General features: G+C 35.4%; 1 protein-coding gene across 2 annotated transcripts; it reads left to right on the plus strand.

Moving 5' to 3' along the window:
- The first annotated feature begins 378 nt into the window (after positions 1 to 378).
- Positions 379 to 15,939, plus strand: LOC136031485 (uncharacterized). Of its 2 annotated transcripts, none has more exons than XM_065711122.1 (4): positions 379 to 600; positions 5,308 to 5,409; positions 12,924 to 13,012; positions 15,457 to 15,939. In XM_065711122.1, the coding sequence occupies exons 2-4, from the start codon at positions 5,380 to 5,382 to the stop codon at positions 15,884 to 15,886; spliced, it is 549 nt and encodes a 182-aa protein (XP_065567194.1). In that variant the 5' UTR covers positions 379 to 600; positions 5,308 to 5,379; the 3' UTR covers positions 15,887 to 15,939. The 2 variants fall into 2 exon arrangements, with proteins under 2 accessions (XP_065567194.1, XP_065567195.1); XM_065711123.1 differs by having other exon boundaries at positions 384 to 596.
- The last annotated feature ends 202 nt before the right edge of the window (positions 15,940 to 16,141 follow it).

A 16,141-nucleotide genomic window follows, 5' to 3' on the forward strand; every position in this document is an offset into this window, starting at 1 on the left:
CTCAAAATCTGTCTTCTATGGAATTTTCTTGACAATACTAAATAGGGAAGGAGTATAGATAGAAGCTTAAAAACGCTTCCCCGGTCATAATTTAGTCTCTGCATTCAATCCTGGAAGTTTCATCCTCCCAACTCAACTACTTTCCAAGATAGAAAAATCTAGATTTTTACATCATCTTTTAAGCTGACGAATTCATATGTCGAGGGGAAATCTAGGCTAAGCATAAATCTTATTTGAAAAAGTGTGCTTGAAGTTTACATAAAAGGCAGGCTCTAGTTTCTATAGAACCTTTGCAGACTATTCAATGCTGAAAAAAAAACTGTTAAGTCATACTTCACTATTCTCGGGTAGTGAACTCGGTCTTTAGAAAAGCGAAGCAACTACAGACACCAAATGGGTCGTGCAGTCACAATTGAAGAGTTGCGCGAGAGTTGTGCCTTTATGCAAGACTATGAAAGGTATTCCACCTTGTCATTCGCGCGGTGTCATATGTTTTAAACTATAAGTACTGACAGTGCATGTTTGGAATCTTTGCAGAAAAGTCTAGACCGTCATAAATTCATCATTTGGATTTGAACTATTTTTGGAATTGAACTGTATGTAAGTGACATTGGATCCTTACACTTTTTTAATTAGTTCTAAATGTGTTTCGACAGACTCTATTTTTTGGTATCGCTTTTTTCATCCCCTCTTCGAATTACACACTACACAGCAAAATTCTCATTTTATTTCGAGAAAATTAAATTTTATTTCGTATTTTCAGTGTTGCTGTCAGTTTAAGGGCAAATGAGCCCCCCACGCTAATTCCTGGATATAGCCCCAAGCTAAATACGAAAGTTTCGGGGATCTGTTTTTTTTATTTTTGCTTATTTTTCGTCAACATTTGGTTTGAATGACAATTTGATAAAAAGAAAAGACAAAACAGGAAAATCAGTGGCCCTGCAATGGTTTTCAAACACGTTAAAGCATAGTCTTGAATTTTTTCCCCTGGTATGAACTATACTACCTTCCAGTAATATGTTGGCAGTTCATCTTGATTTAAGCAAGCTTCAGTTCTTTAGAAATCGCTTAAATATCCTAATCTGTTCCTTGGTGAAGATTAAATAAAAAGCAAGTTTTTTTAACTGCAAGTAAAGAGCGACATAAAACTTAAAACGAACAGAAATTATTCCGTATATTAAAGGAGTTGTCCCCTCCTCAACACCCCACTCTTTACGCTAAAGTTTGACTCTGTTACAATTCTACTTTTTAAAACAATAAAAAAAACTTTATCGTAAAGAGCGAGGTCTTGAGGAGGGGACAACCCCTTTAATATACAGAATAATTTCTGTTTTAAGTTTTAATGTCCCTCCTTACTTGTTGTTAAAAAAAACTTGTCTTTTTATTTAATTTCTGAACGTTTTTGAATTATTGGATGTTTTGATTTTGGCTCACCGCACATGAATAATTGATACGAAATTTGCGTATTATTTTTTTTCGCTAAATGGCTTTCTCATAGTTTTGATCGGGCGACTTTGATAAAACGCGGTGGGGGAAGAGGCCTAGTTGCCCTCCAATTTTTGGCTACTTAAAAATGCTACTAGATTTCTTTTTTTTACAAAAGTTTTTGTTAGTAATAAACAAGCGTACCTTACGAATTAACTTACATAACAAAATTCTATATTTGTGTATTTTCATTACATATATGAGGGGGTTCGCCCCCTCGTCAATACCTTGCTCTTTACACTAAAGCTTGAATTTTCTCCCAAATCTTTGAGAATGACCCCTGAATCACAAAGGCCGTTGAATAAATAGTTGAAATTACTAAAAATACTTTAGAGTAAAGAGCAATGTATTGTGGAGGAGACGAATCCCTTTATATACGCAATATCTTATGTTCGTTTTAAGTTTTAATGCTGCTCATTGCTTCCAGTTGAAAATAAATCATTTATTTTCTCATTGTTTTTTTTTTAATAATGCTAGAAAATCCTGCGCCGCCTTCATGCTCTTCCCTCGTGATAAATTCCTCCATGGAAAGATCCTCCCACGTAACCCACTCCCCCAATCCACCCCCACCCCAGCGCGAAAAAGGCCTACCTGTAAACGTCTGTACACTTTATAATCACCATTACTATATGTGAGCCATGGTCAAAGTTTGTAACTTGCAGCCCCTCCCCCGGGATGTGTGGGGGATTCAGTCATCCCCAAAGACATAGTTATTAGGCTTTCGACTAAGCTAAACCGATTGGCTATCTCAAAATTTTGATCGAGTGACTTGGGAAAAAAGTGTGCGTTGGAGGGGGCCTAGGTGCCCTCTAATTTTTTCAGTCACTTAAAAGGGGACTAGAACTTTTGATTTCCGTTAGAATTAGCCCTCTTGCGACATTCTACAACCACTGGGTCGATACGATCACCCCTGGAAAAAAAACAACGAAAAAACAAAAAAATAAACACCCATCCGTGATGTGACTTCTGGCAAAAAAATACAAAATTCCACATTTTTGTAGATAAGAGTTTGAAACTTCTATAGTAGGGTTCTCTGATAAGCTGAATCTAATGGTGTGATTTTTCTTAAGATTCTATGACTTTTAGGGGATGTTTTCCCCTATTTTCTAAAATAAGGCAAATTTTCTCAGGCTCGTAACTTTTGATGGGTAAAACTAAACTTGATGAAACTTATATGTTTAAAATCAGAATTAAAATGCAATCATTTTGATGTTACTATTGGTATCAAAATTCTGTTTTTTAGAGTTTCGGTTACTATTGAGCCATGTCGCTCCTTACTACAAATCGTTACGATTTGTAGTAAGTACTGTTTGAAACCAAGTTTTATTTTTGTAACAATGAATTATTATAATATCTTACGATGTCGGCATGTACACGGGAATTTGCTTCATTGGAGCAAATAGTTTGGCAGGGGAGTAAGAGTCTAAATCAAGCAAATAAAAAAACGCTTTAATTATCTTAAAAACATAGGGAATTTTATGGTAACCATTTTGATATTTGGGGGGAGACACAGCCCCGAAGACACCTAATATGTATGCCTGCTGTGACTAGTTGCATCAAATATGGTATGGAAGGTGATAAACCCCTCCCCCCCCAATGGTTTCAGGCAGTCAGTAAAAAAATTGGGTTGAAAAATAGTGGCGCAAAGCACCACTATTTGACTGTCTTTTTAATTAGGTAAACAATCTGATGAAAATAAATAATATAAAATCAGTTGAAGAATATTATTCTCTGGCTGTGCCAGCCTATGCATTTTATTGAATTGCCCATAGAATTGCAACTAATTGTATAAGTGGGCTTGGAAGTTCCTCTAGGCCCTATGTGTCTACCGCGCAATTTCTTTACTAGACTCTCAAACTTCAAGGAACCGGTTTTTTTTCCATTTATTTTTTCACTTTTTTGGTCTATCCTTAATTCTTAACAAAGAAATCTCTTAAAGGTGCAGAATCGCCCATTTCTGCAGCATGGAATTCTACTCGTCTTTCTGTTCCCATAGAAATGTTTTAGCGTAATTTGAGAGAAATGTTGACTCGAGCAATCTAGATCGATCAAACTTAATGAAACTTCTTTTTCTAAAATGCTGCAGTACGAATAATTTTTAGATTTTATTATACGAGAGTTACTGTGTTAATTATTTACCTTTTGTCGAATTTTCTTATTTAGTGTCGGACTGTGGAAAGTGTACGGAAAACAGTGGATATCACCGTTTTTAGTTAAAATGGTCATTTTGGGGAAACGTCGCCCAAAAATGCGACATTTTGGGCCAGAACAATTGATTATTCTGGGATAGGTCTATATGAGCCATTCTCTGGCATTATATCCATTCTAACTAGGACACTGTCATGCATGTCGGCAGTAGCCAAAAAAGTTGAGTAGTTGAGAAGGTATCAGGAGTTTGTTTGTGTAAAAAACTTAAAAATGTTGCAGGTTGTCAACTAGAAATGGCTGTCCTTGGAGGCCACAATCTTTAGACTAATTGAGAAGTAGAACTCCCTTTTGCTCTTCTTCACCAACCGTGGAGAAGGTAACTCAGCTGAAAATAGAGTAGCGAAAGAAAACTCGATCAAAATACTTCTTTTTTATGCACGATTGAAGCGTCAAGGTTTATCTGCATTTGTTGGTGATTGTGCGTCGGAAGATTAAGAGTAATGAATTTCAGTCAGAGTCGACACAAATTGAATGGCTAGCGGAAAATTGCAGTCAGTCCTACCGGCCTCTCTTAAAATACTTTTAAGGCCTTTGTTATCACTATTTTCAGTGATCCTTATAAGTTCATCATGGTCCATTGACATCGTTGTAATTATCGTAGAGATTTGCAGATTAGCTGAAGCTGGGAGTAAACACATTGTGGTCGCATAAAAGCTGAAGCTAGTACTACTAGCTAGAAACTAGGTAGCCCTAACCTACTGTAGTTTAACACTACAGTAGCTGCAATAATTTGAGATGCACTCCTTGGCGTATTCAACACCTAGTAACTATTTCAGAATTTGGCCTGATAGCATTCCCGTCTTATCCGGGCCAACAGTTTTAGTTCAAGACACGAAATAGCAGGAACCGGTACTTTTGCATCGTTTAAATTTTTGATAGGTCTATCCACCAGAATCTAGACAAATCAATTCAGAAATCTCAATCAATTGTCCTTTATACTGTTCTAAGTTTTGCCCCATTTTAATTAAAATTAGCAAGGTTTGGACTTGCAAAATTATTTTTGCACCCACTAACTTGTCTCGTTCCTTTATGTACAGCGGCACTGGGCCGCATTTGTTATCCATTTCTGATGCCCAATTTCTAACGTCATTTTCAAAAGATTACTGTTATTTCTATTTTATTAACTTGGTATCAAAAAAATATTATATCTTAAGCATGATCCCAAGATATGGATTCTGTCTTTTTTGGAACCTATGTGAATCCATCAGGTCTCATTTTCTATGAATTTCCTCTAGATTCCCCTAAAAGCATATCTCCCCGGGAGAAATGAAACCATCAGGGCTATCAGTTTTGTTTGGGAGGGGGGCGTACCAAAAATTGTATAATGCAACAGAAATTTGTTTGTATGTATTCTGTTACTTTTGTACAAGTCAGACATAAATTTCAGGGGGGCTCAAACTAGGTAGCCCTAACCCCTTGGATATGATCCTGAAAGTCATACATGCATTCTAGCAATACCAAAGCGTTCAAATTGGCTGCTAATTACACCGTGTCGTGTAGAAACTGATTTAAATGATAGTCGATAATTTAATGATAGTCGATAACACCAAGTCGATTATGATGGTCGATAAATGATAGTCGATAATTTAACCACTGCTACCTTTTTTCTTCTAGGAATCCTGACAGCAATGATTAGGAAATCTTTGAGAAGAATCGAATCAAGAAAGTAAAAGATGTTGTTAAAGCATGTTGATATGCACCTTACTGAACATAGTAGTAAGAATTTTTCTAGCTTTTTCCATTTCCACCAAGTTTTTCCTTTATTTCCTTTAACGTTTTTCCTTTAACGTTTCCATCGTTTTTCCTTTATTAGGGGTTTTTACCTCGGTGAAATTTACTACCATTGAAACAACCCAGAAGAACTACAGTTTGAGGAAGAACTACATTCCATATTGTATTTGTAGGGAGGAGACACGGAGTCCCCACAAAAGAAACTGAAAAGCGTACTGTAGGAGATATCGAATTTGCAATTTTCAGTGATAAAAAAAAAAATCTTAAAGTAAATAGTTGTTTGTTTGATGTTCATATGGTGGGCTCATTTTTCTTGTTTTTTCCAAATAAGTTGCCTGTCATCGGTTACCCTCGCTTGCACACTGTTTTTGTTTTGTTTTTCGGGTTGATATTTGCCGAGTGTCGGTTGTTTTGTGGGTGGGTCCCCGTCTAGTGGTGAGTCATGGATTTATATTTATCTTGTGCATTTTTTTTTTCTTTTTTTTTTGTCAAATAAGTGTGCTATATTGTTATATCGGGTCTTTGTCAATCGACCTTGTGTCTCCGGCTTGACCCTTTTTTACATTGTGTGTGATGTACAGAAGTTTAAATAAAAATCTTGAATCTTCAGATCACTACTAAAAAAGTGTTTTGATGTTATATGTGTTCGTATTTAAAAGGTGGAATATAAGTTTGGGCGGATGTTAAATTGAAAAAAAATATAGCAAAGAATGATCAGTTGTCTGAAATGTTGGCACTCTTTTGAACGCCCCTTCGTGCGTCCATTGCTGATTCACCTGGATCAGCTTAACTAGACGATGGGTTCTCCTGCACCTATACTTGACCTCCTATCGTCAGGTCTACACCGCCATACTTGCGATCGTTTTCACTTAAGCTCTGTTTTAACGGTAAGGTTACCTTCAGTATATATTTAATTAACAAAAAAACAAGTTTTTTTCAAGCAAAACTTAAGAGTGACATTAAAATTCGGACTGATCAATAAAAGGCCAATAAAAGGCCATGTTTTCAATAAAAGGCCAGCAACCACTTGAAGGCTGCAACCACAGCAACCACTGAGGTTGCTGTAATGAGCCACCTTTCATTAGAACTTAAGAACTTAATATTACTTCCTTACTTGAAAATAGATAAAAGTTTCGTATTTACGAACTGGACATTTGTCGTCCTATAGTTCTTCTGTCAATAAAGTCGCAAACCACCACGTGAACGTTACCAGTGAAGGTTAATTCACCAAATGCTGTTGCCCCTTTTAATTTTTTAGTCCCTTTTTATTTGTTTTAAAATTTTTTTTTTCATTCTAAATTGTATTATTCTCCCGATAGTACGAGGGATTGCCCTTATTTACATGTGTCAACCTTTTAATTTCAATGCTTAACTTCCATTTTTGTTTTAGCCTACTTGAAACTGGAGATAGTCTAAGCACATTTTTTTATTAAATGTTTTGATGATAGGAAATTTGCACACTGAACATGCATACATTCTATTTTATACTATCAATTCATGGTTAATATTTAATTCGCTTATTCAAGACAGTATAAGTGGAACCTAATTGCTGTGAAACAAAACAAAGGAGAACCAAAAAAAAGGCCAAAGCGAAATTGAAGCGGTAGCAGACCAGCAATCAACCTACCTGGCTGCAACGAACTAATCAGTAATTGCAACAATAAATATAAAGGAAAAGATCTTAAAATATTGCCTATTTCGATGCTACTTAGCGGCAGATCTGGGAATTTGAGACGGGGGGGGGTGCCTAGATTTTTTATGTGGGTTCTTTTGTTTTTAGGGTTTCTTTTGCTGCTTGTTTTTGTTTGTGTTTTCTTGGCTTGATAGACACGTATAAATGTAAGTTCAAAATGTACAAAAGAAAATTAAACCCAAGACAGGGGGTGGAGTGATCAGCACCATCTAGATCCACCACTGTTGCTAACATAAAGTGTTGCTATGCAGGAAAAAAACAACCTATTATCAAGTGATGGTATTAGATCATTTTGAAGTTACTCAAACAATTCAGTAATGACATTTCATTTTGGAAAGGACTCAAGAAAATATTTAGCTATGTCAGGAGGAGATCCAGGGGCTGGTTCTAGAGGCACGTGCCTTCCCCCTAGAAGGTCAAAACTTGCGCTAATTATGCGGATGGATGGTTGAAAAAAACAAACTGGGGATCCTAAATTTGTTCTGGTGCACTCCCCTCTCCCCAAACATTAATTCCATATCCGTCTGCATATGGTCGCTAAGTCTGCCTAAGTCAAGGAGCAAATCAGCTGAAAGTCAGAATATCTGGATGTGTGTTCGCGTAAAAAAAAAAAAAAAAATCTTATCAACAGCAAAAAGAGGGCCTAGCCAGTCTTCTAGCCCATTCCATCACTCAGATAAAAAATAAAAATGGCCTTTGCCCGCATTATGTCTTGCAATATCACAAGTGAGCAGGCTAGAGCGGCTAGTGCACAAGTCATAAGGCTTCTTGGCTATATATATATATATATGTATTATATATATATATATATATATATATATATATATATATATATATATATATATATATATATATGTATATATTTGTCAATAGATATTCTCTCTCGAATCACCCTTAGAGCAGCTTCCGGAAGCCATTTTCGGACCTCTTTTCTTCAATCCGTTGAGCAGATAATAAAACTCAGTCTCGTGTGGCATCATTGTATCAGGCAAGGTGCCTAAGAGATCCGTGGATTGTATATCTATCTCTAGGAATCCTCTTGACAAGAACTCTCTCAAGAAGGTCAAAGCAGCCTCCTAGTCGCGGTAACCCCCAAGAAATTCGGAGGCGGCACCATTTTTTTTGTGTCGAGCGAGTCTACGAATAAGTCACCTTCCTACGACCATCCTATGGTAAGGCATGTAAAAACTTAATGAAAATGACAGCAAAAATTGTCGTTTTCGTGCCATATGGTATCAGATAACCAAAAAGATTAAATGTCTAGTTAGCTCATAACCAGTAGCCTGCAAAATTCAGTTGGCTGCTAATTCAGCAGCCAGTCCAAAATTCAGGATTGGAAAAAATAGTCTCTTAAAGCGTCCTTTTTTGTATAGCATGGCATATGCTTAGAGTCTGTTAGTATAGGTTTTTAACTGCATTTCAGAAAAAAAAATCTATCGGACGAGCCCCTATTAACCACCCTACGATCGCCCAGTAGGATGCTAATCTGGTAAAAACAGAATAAAAAAACATGGAAACACAGCCGTACTACTAAGCTAGAACAAGGCTTTCATGGATACCTGTAAATCCTCGGTTAAACGTTTTCGACTATATTACTTCAGGCAGTGAAGTTTTTTTCTGATAATGAGCCATTTTGAGGTATTTCAGGCTTCATTTCAAAATACTTGGAGAAATCATTTTCCTACAATTAAATATGATTATGTTGGATTCAAATAATCATCATCAATTCCAAATAGCTAATAATATAAAAAAGAAACTCTCACTAGAAAGTTTCATCCAAAACGCATTTTGTACTATTTCCTAACTGTGGGCCTTGGATCGCTCTTTACTAACCCAGGGACAAAGTTTTTTGTGACAGCACTCGACCAATATTTAAACTCAAAAATTATTTGACTCAGTAGTTCCCATGATAGGTTTGGGGTGTATGAAAAGGAGTTACAGTTTCTCGAAAGAAACGGTTCAGGATAAAGTACAGCTTTCAATGGATCAATTTTGGAAACTATCATTTTCATTAAAATCGTCGTTTTCGCAATAGAATAACTACCCCCCACAGCACCCATATTGCACTGTTGACCCTAAAATTTCCATTTCAGTGGAATATAATAGATTAATCACTGGTTCTGAATCGCTATGAACATAACCTGAGCCTAAAACGTACTTTTTAGGCTTCAGTCTCCCCCCCCCATCCGCTACAATACTACAGATTAAAGTTAATCTGTATTTTCTTATGTACGTGCTTTTTGCATTTATTTAGCTACTAAATAAAAAAAAGTGCTTCTTTATATCTGCTGTTTCGAAGGTTTTGGCCCCCCCCCGAAAAAAATTCCTGCGTACGTGCCTTCGAGGAGTAGTCTAGCCTGGAAGCGGAGTAGAAAATTAATTTTTTGGAAGTCTTCCTCTCCCTATCGACGACAAGCAAAGTGAAAAATTATATTCTTTTGCAACAAAAAATTAACAGAATATATAAAAAATACTGGTCATGTTTCTGGTGTGCATCATACAGGGTGTACGAGTTGTATCTATGTAAATAATTTGTCGTACATCTGTATCAGGGTCTTACGCAGTGCAACCTTGGTGCCTGAACGGGTCGAAGTATTAAATTCTTCTGCATTTCAGGGCAATTCTTATTTAAATTATCAGGTGAAATCTGCTTTATTTGATTACCCCCTCCCCCAAAAACTTTATACATACGAGCCTGATTTGTACAGGGGCATGTTCTGTTATTGTAAATTCATTTTGAAATGCACGTGTAAATTTTGGAGTAGTATATACAAGTATCTTCAGTAGTGTAAATCATCCATTTAATTTTCTGTATTATTCTAAGAAGGGAAGAAAGTTCTAACTTTGAGTAAACAGATGAAGCTGCAGAAGAGAGGAAGAAAGAGAGGGGGGTTATAGGAGAGAATGCCAGAGGAGAACAAAATAAAGAAGACGGAGCATCAAAAGGGGTTAATTTCATTTTCTTTTGACGGATAAGTCCAGATTAAATCTTTAAACATGTCAGGTCTAATATTGTTGATTAGACCTTGTCACCAGTCCGTACAATTTACTAATCGAATCATTTCCATACCTGCAGCATTTATTGGTTAAGTCAAGAAGTCTGAAGTGTTAAGAAAGGTCTACAATTTGTATCCTAATCTTTCCGTCAGAAATCACCTATCGCCTCCTTTTAAGACAGATGAAAAGATTAATCTTTTATTGAATTTTAATCTGTTATTGCAACTGGGCTTGTCAACACTTGTAGAAATACCATATGTCAATCTGTCAGTCAACAATGATCAACGGATATGACGGGAAATTCGAGTAATTTGGATCCTTGTCGTTTTTAGAAAGTCAATTGATAGGGTTGTCAATCGGCTTCGGTAGAAATTTTGCACAGAAAGAGGGGAAGTCATCAAGGAATTTTTGTAGGAAGGGAGAAAATGTTTGAAAAAACGTTGTTTTTTTTGGAAATGTGCTAGATTTTTTATAAAGTGTTTCATGCGTTTCATGTATTTCTATGTTCTAAGGGTAAATACATTGTCTCTTCCCCCTTTCCAGTACCTATTTCACTCCTAGGAAGCTTTTCCTTGTGCTAAATATTTCATTTTCTAATAGTGATATCTAATGTGTGCGATTGTTTTTATTTTTGTTTTTTTTTTTGTCTGCCTATTTTGAACTTGTATTGAATGAGCGAAAGGATTTGGCAAATTACCTGACAGACAGGATTTTTTCTGGACAATAAGCTGACGGACTTGGGCTATAAGAGACGGCAGCAAAATCTAGCTGCATTATTCAAACTACACGTAGTAATTTTACAACTTTTTGGCATTTAAATAGCTGAAAAACGATACTATTTATTCAAAATAATTAAAATTTGCCTTCCGAAAAAATTGGACTGAAGGAAAAAAAATACTTATATGAAGAATTATGGGGTTATTTTGAATAGAAAAGGAGGTTTTTTCCACCTAAAAAAGGATTCTTGTTCCAACTGTATTGTATGTATAACTAAAAAAAAAAATATTCTACATAAACTTTACTGAAAGTTTGAGACGCTCTACATCATGTATTGGTCGAACCCCATATTGTCGGCCAATGCTACCATAGGACTACAGAGAAGAAAAGAGAGCACGGAGAGCGAGAGACTTTACACTGAACAAAATGGCTACCTCAAAATTTTACAGAGTTGTGAAACTGACAGGTTAAAGTATGATAGTTCCAGTCATAAGTCCGGGTGTATATTTCCTAGTTTTAATAAATAGAAGCTACCAATTAAGATCACTTTAGTCATCCAATTATCCAATTCTGTCCTCGTCGTACGGACATTTATTTTCCCAACTGTTTTATATGTATAGATAGACGCTCAAAAGTTTGATGAAAGTTAGGAACGCTTTAAATCCTTCGCCGGTCGAACCCCGTATTATCGGACAACGCTAGCGTAAGATTACAAAGAAGAAAAAGAGAACCTTTACACTTGACAAAGAGAGGCCTGAGCACTTCTGTAAGAGAAGACACCGTAATATAGCTGCCTTACACTCTGCACCAATGCGCTTAGTAATGTTTTAAACTTTTCATATTTAAATCGGTGGCGCCAATTTAAAAAAAAAATTGGGGAGGTGGAAAAATATATATTTTTCAAATCTTAGGACAGCAATCTTTGTTTAATTTTTTCCAGTGAAAAATACCAAAAGGGGATGTTTACCAACAAGATTATTCAAAAAAGACATTTTTCAAAATTTAGGGAGGACAAAAATATAGGAGGGGGCAAACACCCCACCCCCTGTCCCAATTGGCACCACTTTTTAAACTGCTAAAAAATAGATCTGGTCCTGTGAAACTTGCCACTTAGTGGTTTTGTTAATGCTATGTCTTTGTTCATTTTGTTAGATTCAGCATGTTTTTTGTTTTTGTTTTTTAAATACCTCGATAAATAAAAGAAGTCAGTACGCGATAATTTTCCCAGCTTATGATGAGTGCATGGCTGGGAGTTACCGAATTAACCAATTATTTGCTTAGGTTGCGTCTTTCGTGGGTTGATTTTAAATATGTGATTTGAAACCATTTGACATTCCCTTGCCAAGGTTGTAATGTTGGGTATTTTTGACGTGGGTAATTGGAATTTTTTAATGTGTATTTGTTTGTGTGTTGAATCTATTTAAGGAGTAAATATACTATGTTTTAGATAACTTCGAAGACCACACTGCCTTTCTATGACGAAAATATAACAATTCGAAATAGGGATGAAATAGCTGATGATGGACACTGTATATGTGTCTGAAATATTCAGTAACAATTTATATTTGTTTCGCTTTCTATTAAAAGGATTCATCCCTATTTTGAACTGTTATATTTTTATACTATGTTGAAAACTATTTTTGATGTATTAGTTTGATTTTTATTTCTTCCCTGTTTTTTCCTGGCCATAGAGCCTTAAAGGGACCTATGGCCAGGTAAATTCATTGATGAATAAAATATTGATTCTCCCCTGTCTCTGTACTATTTACTCTTGTTCCATGTTGTTTCTTAACAAATTATAAAAAAAAAATTTATAAGAGAAACAAAATAATTCGTTTGTAATAATGATGGTAACAAGATCCGCTTAATAATAACATAGTAACAAGTAACCGCTTAATAAAAAAAATCTAAAATCTGTTTAAAATTGTTTGCATTTATTAGAAAAAAAGGCATGATTAAGTAGTTTCTCTCTGTCTTCTATCACAAGTTCAATATTTGCTGTGTAAATGCTAAAATTTACCGCATCATTTTCGTTCACAATTTTTGACATGTGTGAATTTTCCTATTAAAAAAAAAAAATATATATTTTTAGGTTTTTGTCATTTTTGCTGTTTCGTCTGAAGCAACTGAAATGCTCAGTAGGAATACTACATTCAAGATTGTAAAAGAAAAGAGATACAGGTGAGTCAAAGAGATAAAGAGATATCACTTTCTTATAACCTTTTTCTTAAAAGTGGGCTTTAATTTTATTGGTTTACATATGTGACGTATTTTCGTAAGCCAATCACATTATTCCTTATTTCTCGAACGATAAATTAAAACCTAATTAATTTAAAACGTGCTCTGTGATATTTGAAGCCAGTAAAAGGAAGTAAAAGGTTCCGCATCGCCAGTTAAGGTGATGCGATACCTTAAAATGAAAACACAAGGTTCGCTAAATTAGAATAAGATAGCTCTTTGAACATTCTAAATAACGTTGGCGTGGAAAGTGAGGCACTGTAGAGTGGGTATCCTCCCCATATTATAATAATTTCTGTTCGTTCAAGTTTTAATGTTGATCCTTACTTTCAGTTGAAAAAACTGCTGTTTTGTTAAATCACTGAAAGACAAAAACAATTCTCAGGGGAAAACATTGAAATGTGTTTCGATTTGGATGCGTGAGATAATTGCCTATAGGAAGTTAGATTAACTCTGCATCGCCTTTGTCAACGTAGCATCAATCAGCGATGCAAGATTAGTATGTGACGTACATTATTCAAATAAGGTACAAATGTTTCCTGGGATTCTGACTATAAATGTTGTGTAAAACTTTGAAATATTCTGATATAGTAGAAGATAAAAGTATACCAGCAGGGGTGTGGGCTTAGGCCCTCTGACTTCCTGAATTTTTTCTAATTTCTGGGTATTTCCAATTCAAAATATCAAATGGTTTTTTTCTCGTCCATTAGAAAGTTTTTAGCTTGTCTGAATACTTTCTTAGTGAACACGTGAACAAGCGAACGGTTTCATTCAATGTCATTGTCACTCTGAATAAGTGGGCACATGTCAATCGGGAGGAAAAAATAAAAACAAAACCTTTGACGTAAATAAATCTAAAAACAAATATAATTTTTTGAATGATATGTTGCCAAAGTTGTTTACAGAAATTTGCACAATAATGTTGCAGCAAAAAAAGTAGCCAAAAATTATTGGTTCAGATATTATTCTAAACCAGTGTCACTCTGACAACGACAGAATGTCAATTGTCAGAATCACAATGTAATTCCGTGTCATTGTCATTCTGAACAAGTGAACACATTTTAATCGGGAGGAAAATTAAAAATGGAAGGCATAATTAAACGCAAAGACTCACGGCATGATTGTACGGGGCATAATCGTTTGGAAATGCATGAAAAAATAAGACTTTGATTAAATCTATTTTTTTCTATTCTCTACTAAATATACCTCCAATTCTTTTATTCTTTAGTAATTTGTTAACGATTACTAGTAATTGTTAAAAAAAAGTGCATTTTGGGATTGAAAATGATTTCAGATTTGCAACCTATGTTAGGAAGTAAAAAGAAATACAGACGCTATTAAAACTAAAATTAAGGTAAGCAGGGGCGGATATAGAATTTGTGTTGGGGGAGGGGGCACTAATAAATTTTCGCTCCCTCAATGGTATTTTTCGTCCCAGACAACTTTCAACCTACTGATGGGGCACATTTCCGTAAACCATACCCTGAATCAGGGCCATATCCAGGATCTTTTTTTGGGGGGGGGGTACAAACGGATTTTTTCGGCGGGAGGGGGGTGGGAGGCTTACAAAAGATTTCTGAAAAATTATCAAAATTTTGTTTATATTCTTTTTTTTATGTTTTACCAGTCGGACACAAAATGTGTTTTTTTTGGGGGGGGCCTTAAACCCTCTACCCTTCCCCCTGGAAACGACTTTGCCCTGAATCCACCCCTGAAGGTAAGACAAATAATGTCATCCCAATAAAATGTATGCATGGATAACTTTAGTCTGCAAATTTTATTTTTAACTAAAAATTTTATTTACAATGGAATAACAATGGTTCGTGAGTTCTGTAGATTTAATTTGCCGTGTTAAATTTATCTGATGTTCAAAATTATTGACGTAATTTTTGTTAGATCGAAAAAGATGCTTGATAAGCTTTCCCTAAAATCGGTCCTTCGGTACCCGGGGAGGTGTTTCTTTGGATTTACGGTAGCAGCTTGCTAATTCCGCTACCCGTTGAAAACTAATAAATTAAAAAAAAAAAAATGACGCGGAAATAACTCCTTGTATATAAGGTGAAGCTGTCAACGATGTTTTTTCACAAAAATAAACGTATAACTTTTGTGAATTAACATTGTTTTTATTTTTTGGGAAGGGGGTCAGGAAGGCAATGCATCGATATTGACTTTGGTTTCCTTTGCGTAACAGTTTTTTGGTGATTCAACGGACAACCTATATGTATGCAGGCATTATAAAGTCGTAAAAATTACTTGTTGATTTCCATGATACCCGGTTTTAAACCCAAATAAGTTTGACCCTGGTACCAAAGAACAGACTTTAGTTTTAACGTGCCAGAAGTCACCTTTTAATAGCAAACAACTTTTAATTTTATTCCTTTTCTTAGAAATTCGAAATCATCAAAGATGCTCCCAACTAACTCTTGGGATTTCCTTCTGGGCAACGAGAGAATGTTTCCCGAACAACCAATTTATGAATGCTGCCCAACTGTTATGGAGCTTGTGGAGCCAAAAGGAGCAATAAATATAGAAGGAGAACTGGTGGAGCTATTTCGTGATTCAGAAACTGGGCAGAGGTTTTTTGAACATTCCTGCCGGTCCGACGTTGTGAACAAGCCATGTGCATTTGTTGATAAAAAAGCGAAGAAACATTCCTTATGTGTGCAAAAATATACATACACTTATGCTCTTATTAGGGATTTTAGTTCTAAGAAACATTGGAAGCTAGATTATATAAAAATTAGAGGTGGCTGTGCTTGTGAAATACTTCCTCAAAAAGGCAAAAAAAAGAAAAAAGGGAGAAAAAGGAGGCCTTGAACTTAACAATAAAATTGTTTTGTAATATATCAAATAAATATCTACTTTTTTAATCACTTTAGTTGATCCACTTAGAATAATAAAGGGGAATGAGAATGAAATAGGAAATGGAATTATGGTTCTGACTGTTGGTTCACACAGGTTCGTCTATTTATGGGGAGTCTTTGAAAATTTTTCTTAGAGGAGGAATCTTCAAAACATGTCCTACCCTGGTGTGGTATTTTAGTTTTTTTTAAACTTGGAAGTTAAATTGAA

Source organism: Artemia franciscana, chromosome 9 (genome assembly GCF_032884065.1).
Source record: "Artemia franciscana chromosome 9, ASM3288406v1, whole genome shotgun sequence".
In the NCBI taxonomy this organism is placed as follows: Eukaryota; Metazoa; Arthropoda; class Branchiopoda; order Anostraca; family Artemiidae; genus Artemia; species Artemia franciscana.

Excerpts from the sequence above, each read along its gene's own strand:
- LOC136031485 (XM_065711122.1), top strand. The coding sequence starts at position 5,380 with ATGTTGATATGCACCTTACTGAACATAGTA. Across the intron at positions 5,410-12,923 it reads GCACCTTACTGAACATAGTA|GTTTTTGTCATTTTTGCTGT; the intron begins GTAAGAATTTTT and ends ATATATTTTTAG. Across the intron at positions 13,013-15,456 it reads GTAAAAGAAAAGAGATACAG|AAATTCGAAATCATCAAAGA; the intron begins GTGAGTCAAAGA and ends TCCTTTTCTTAG.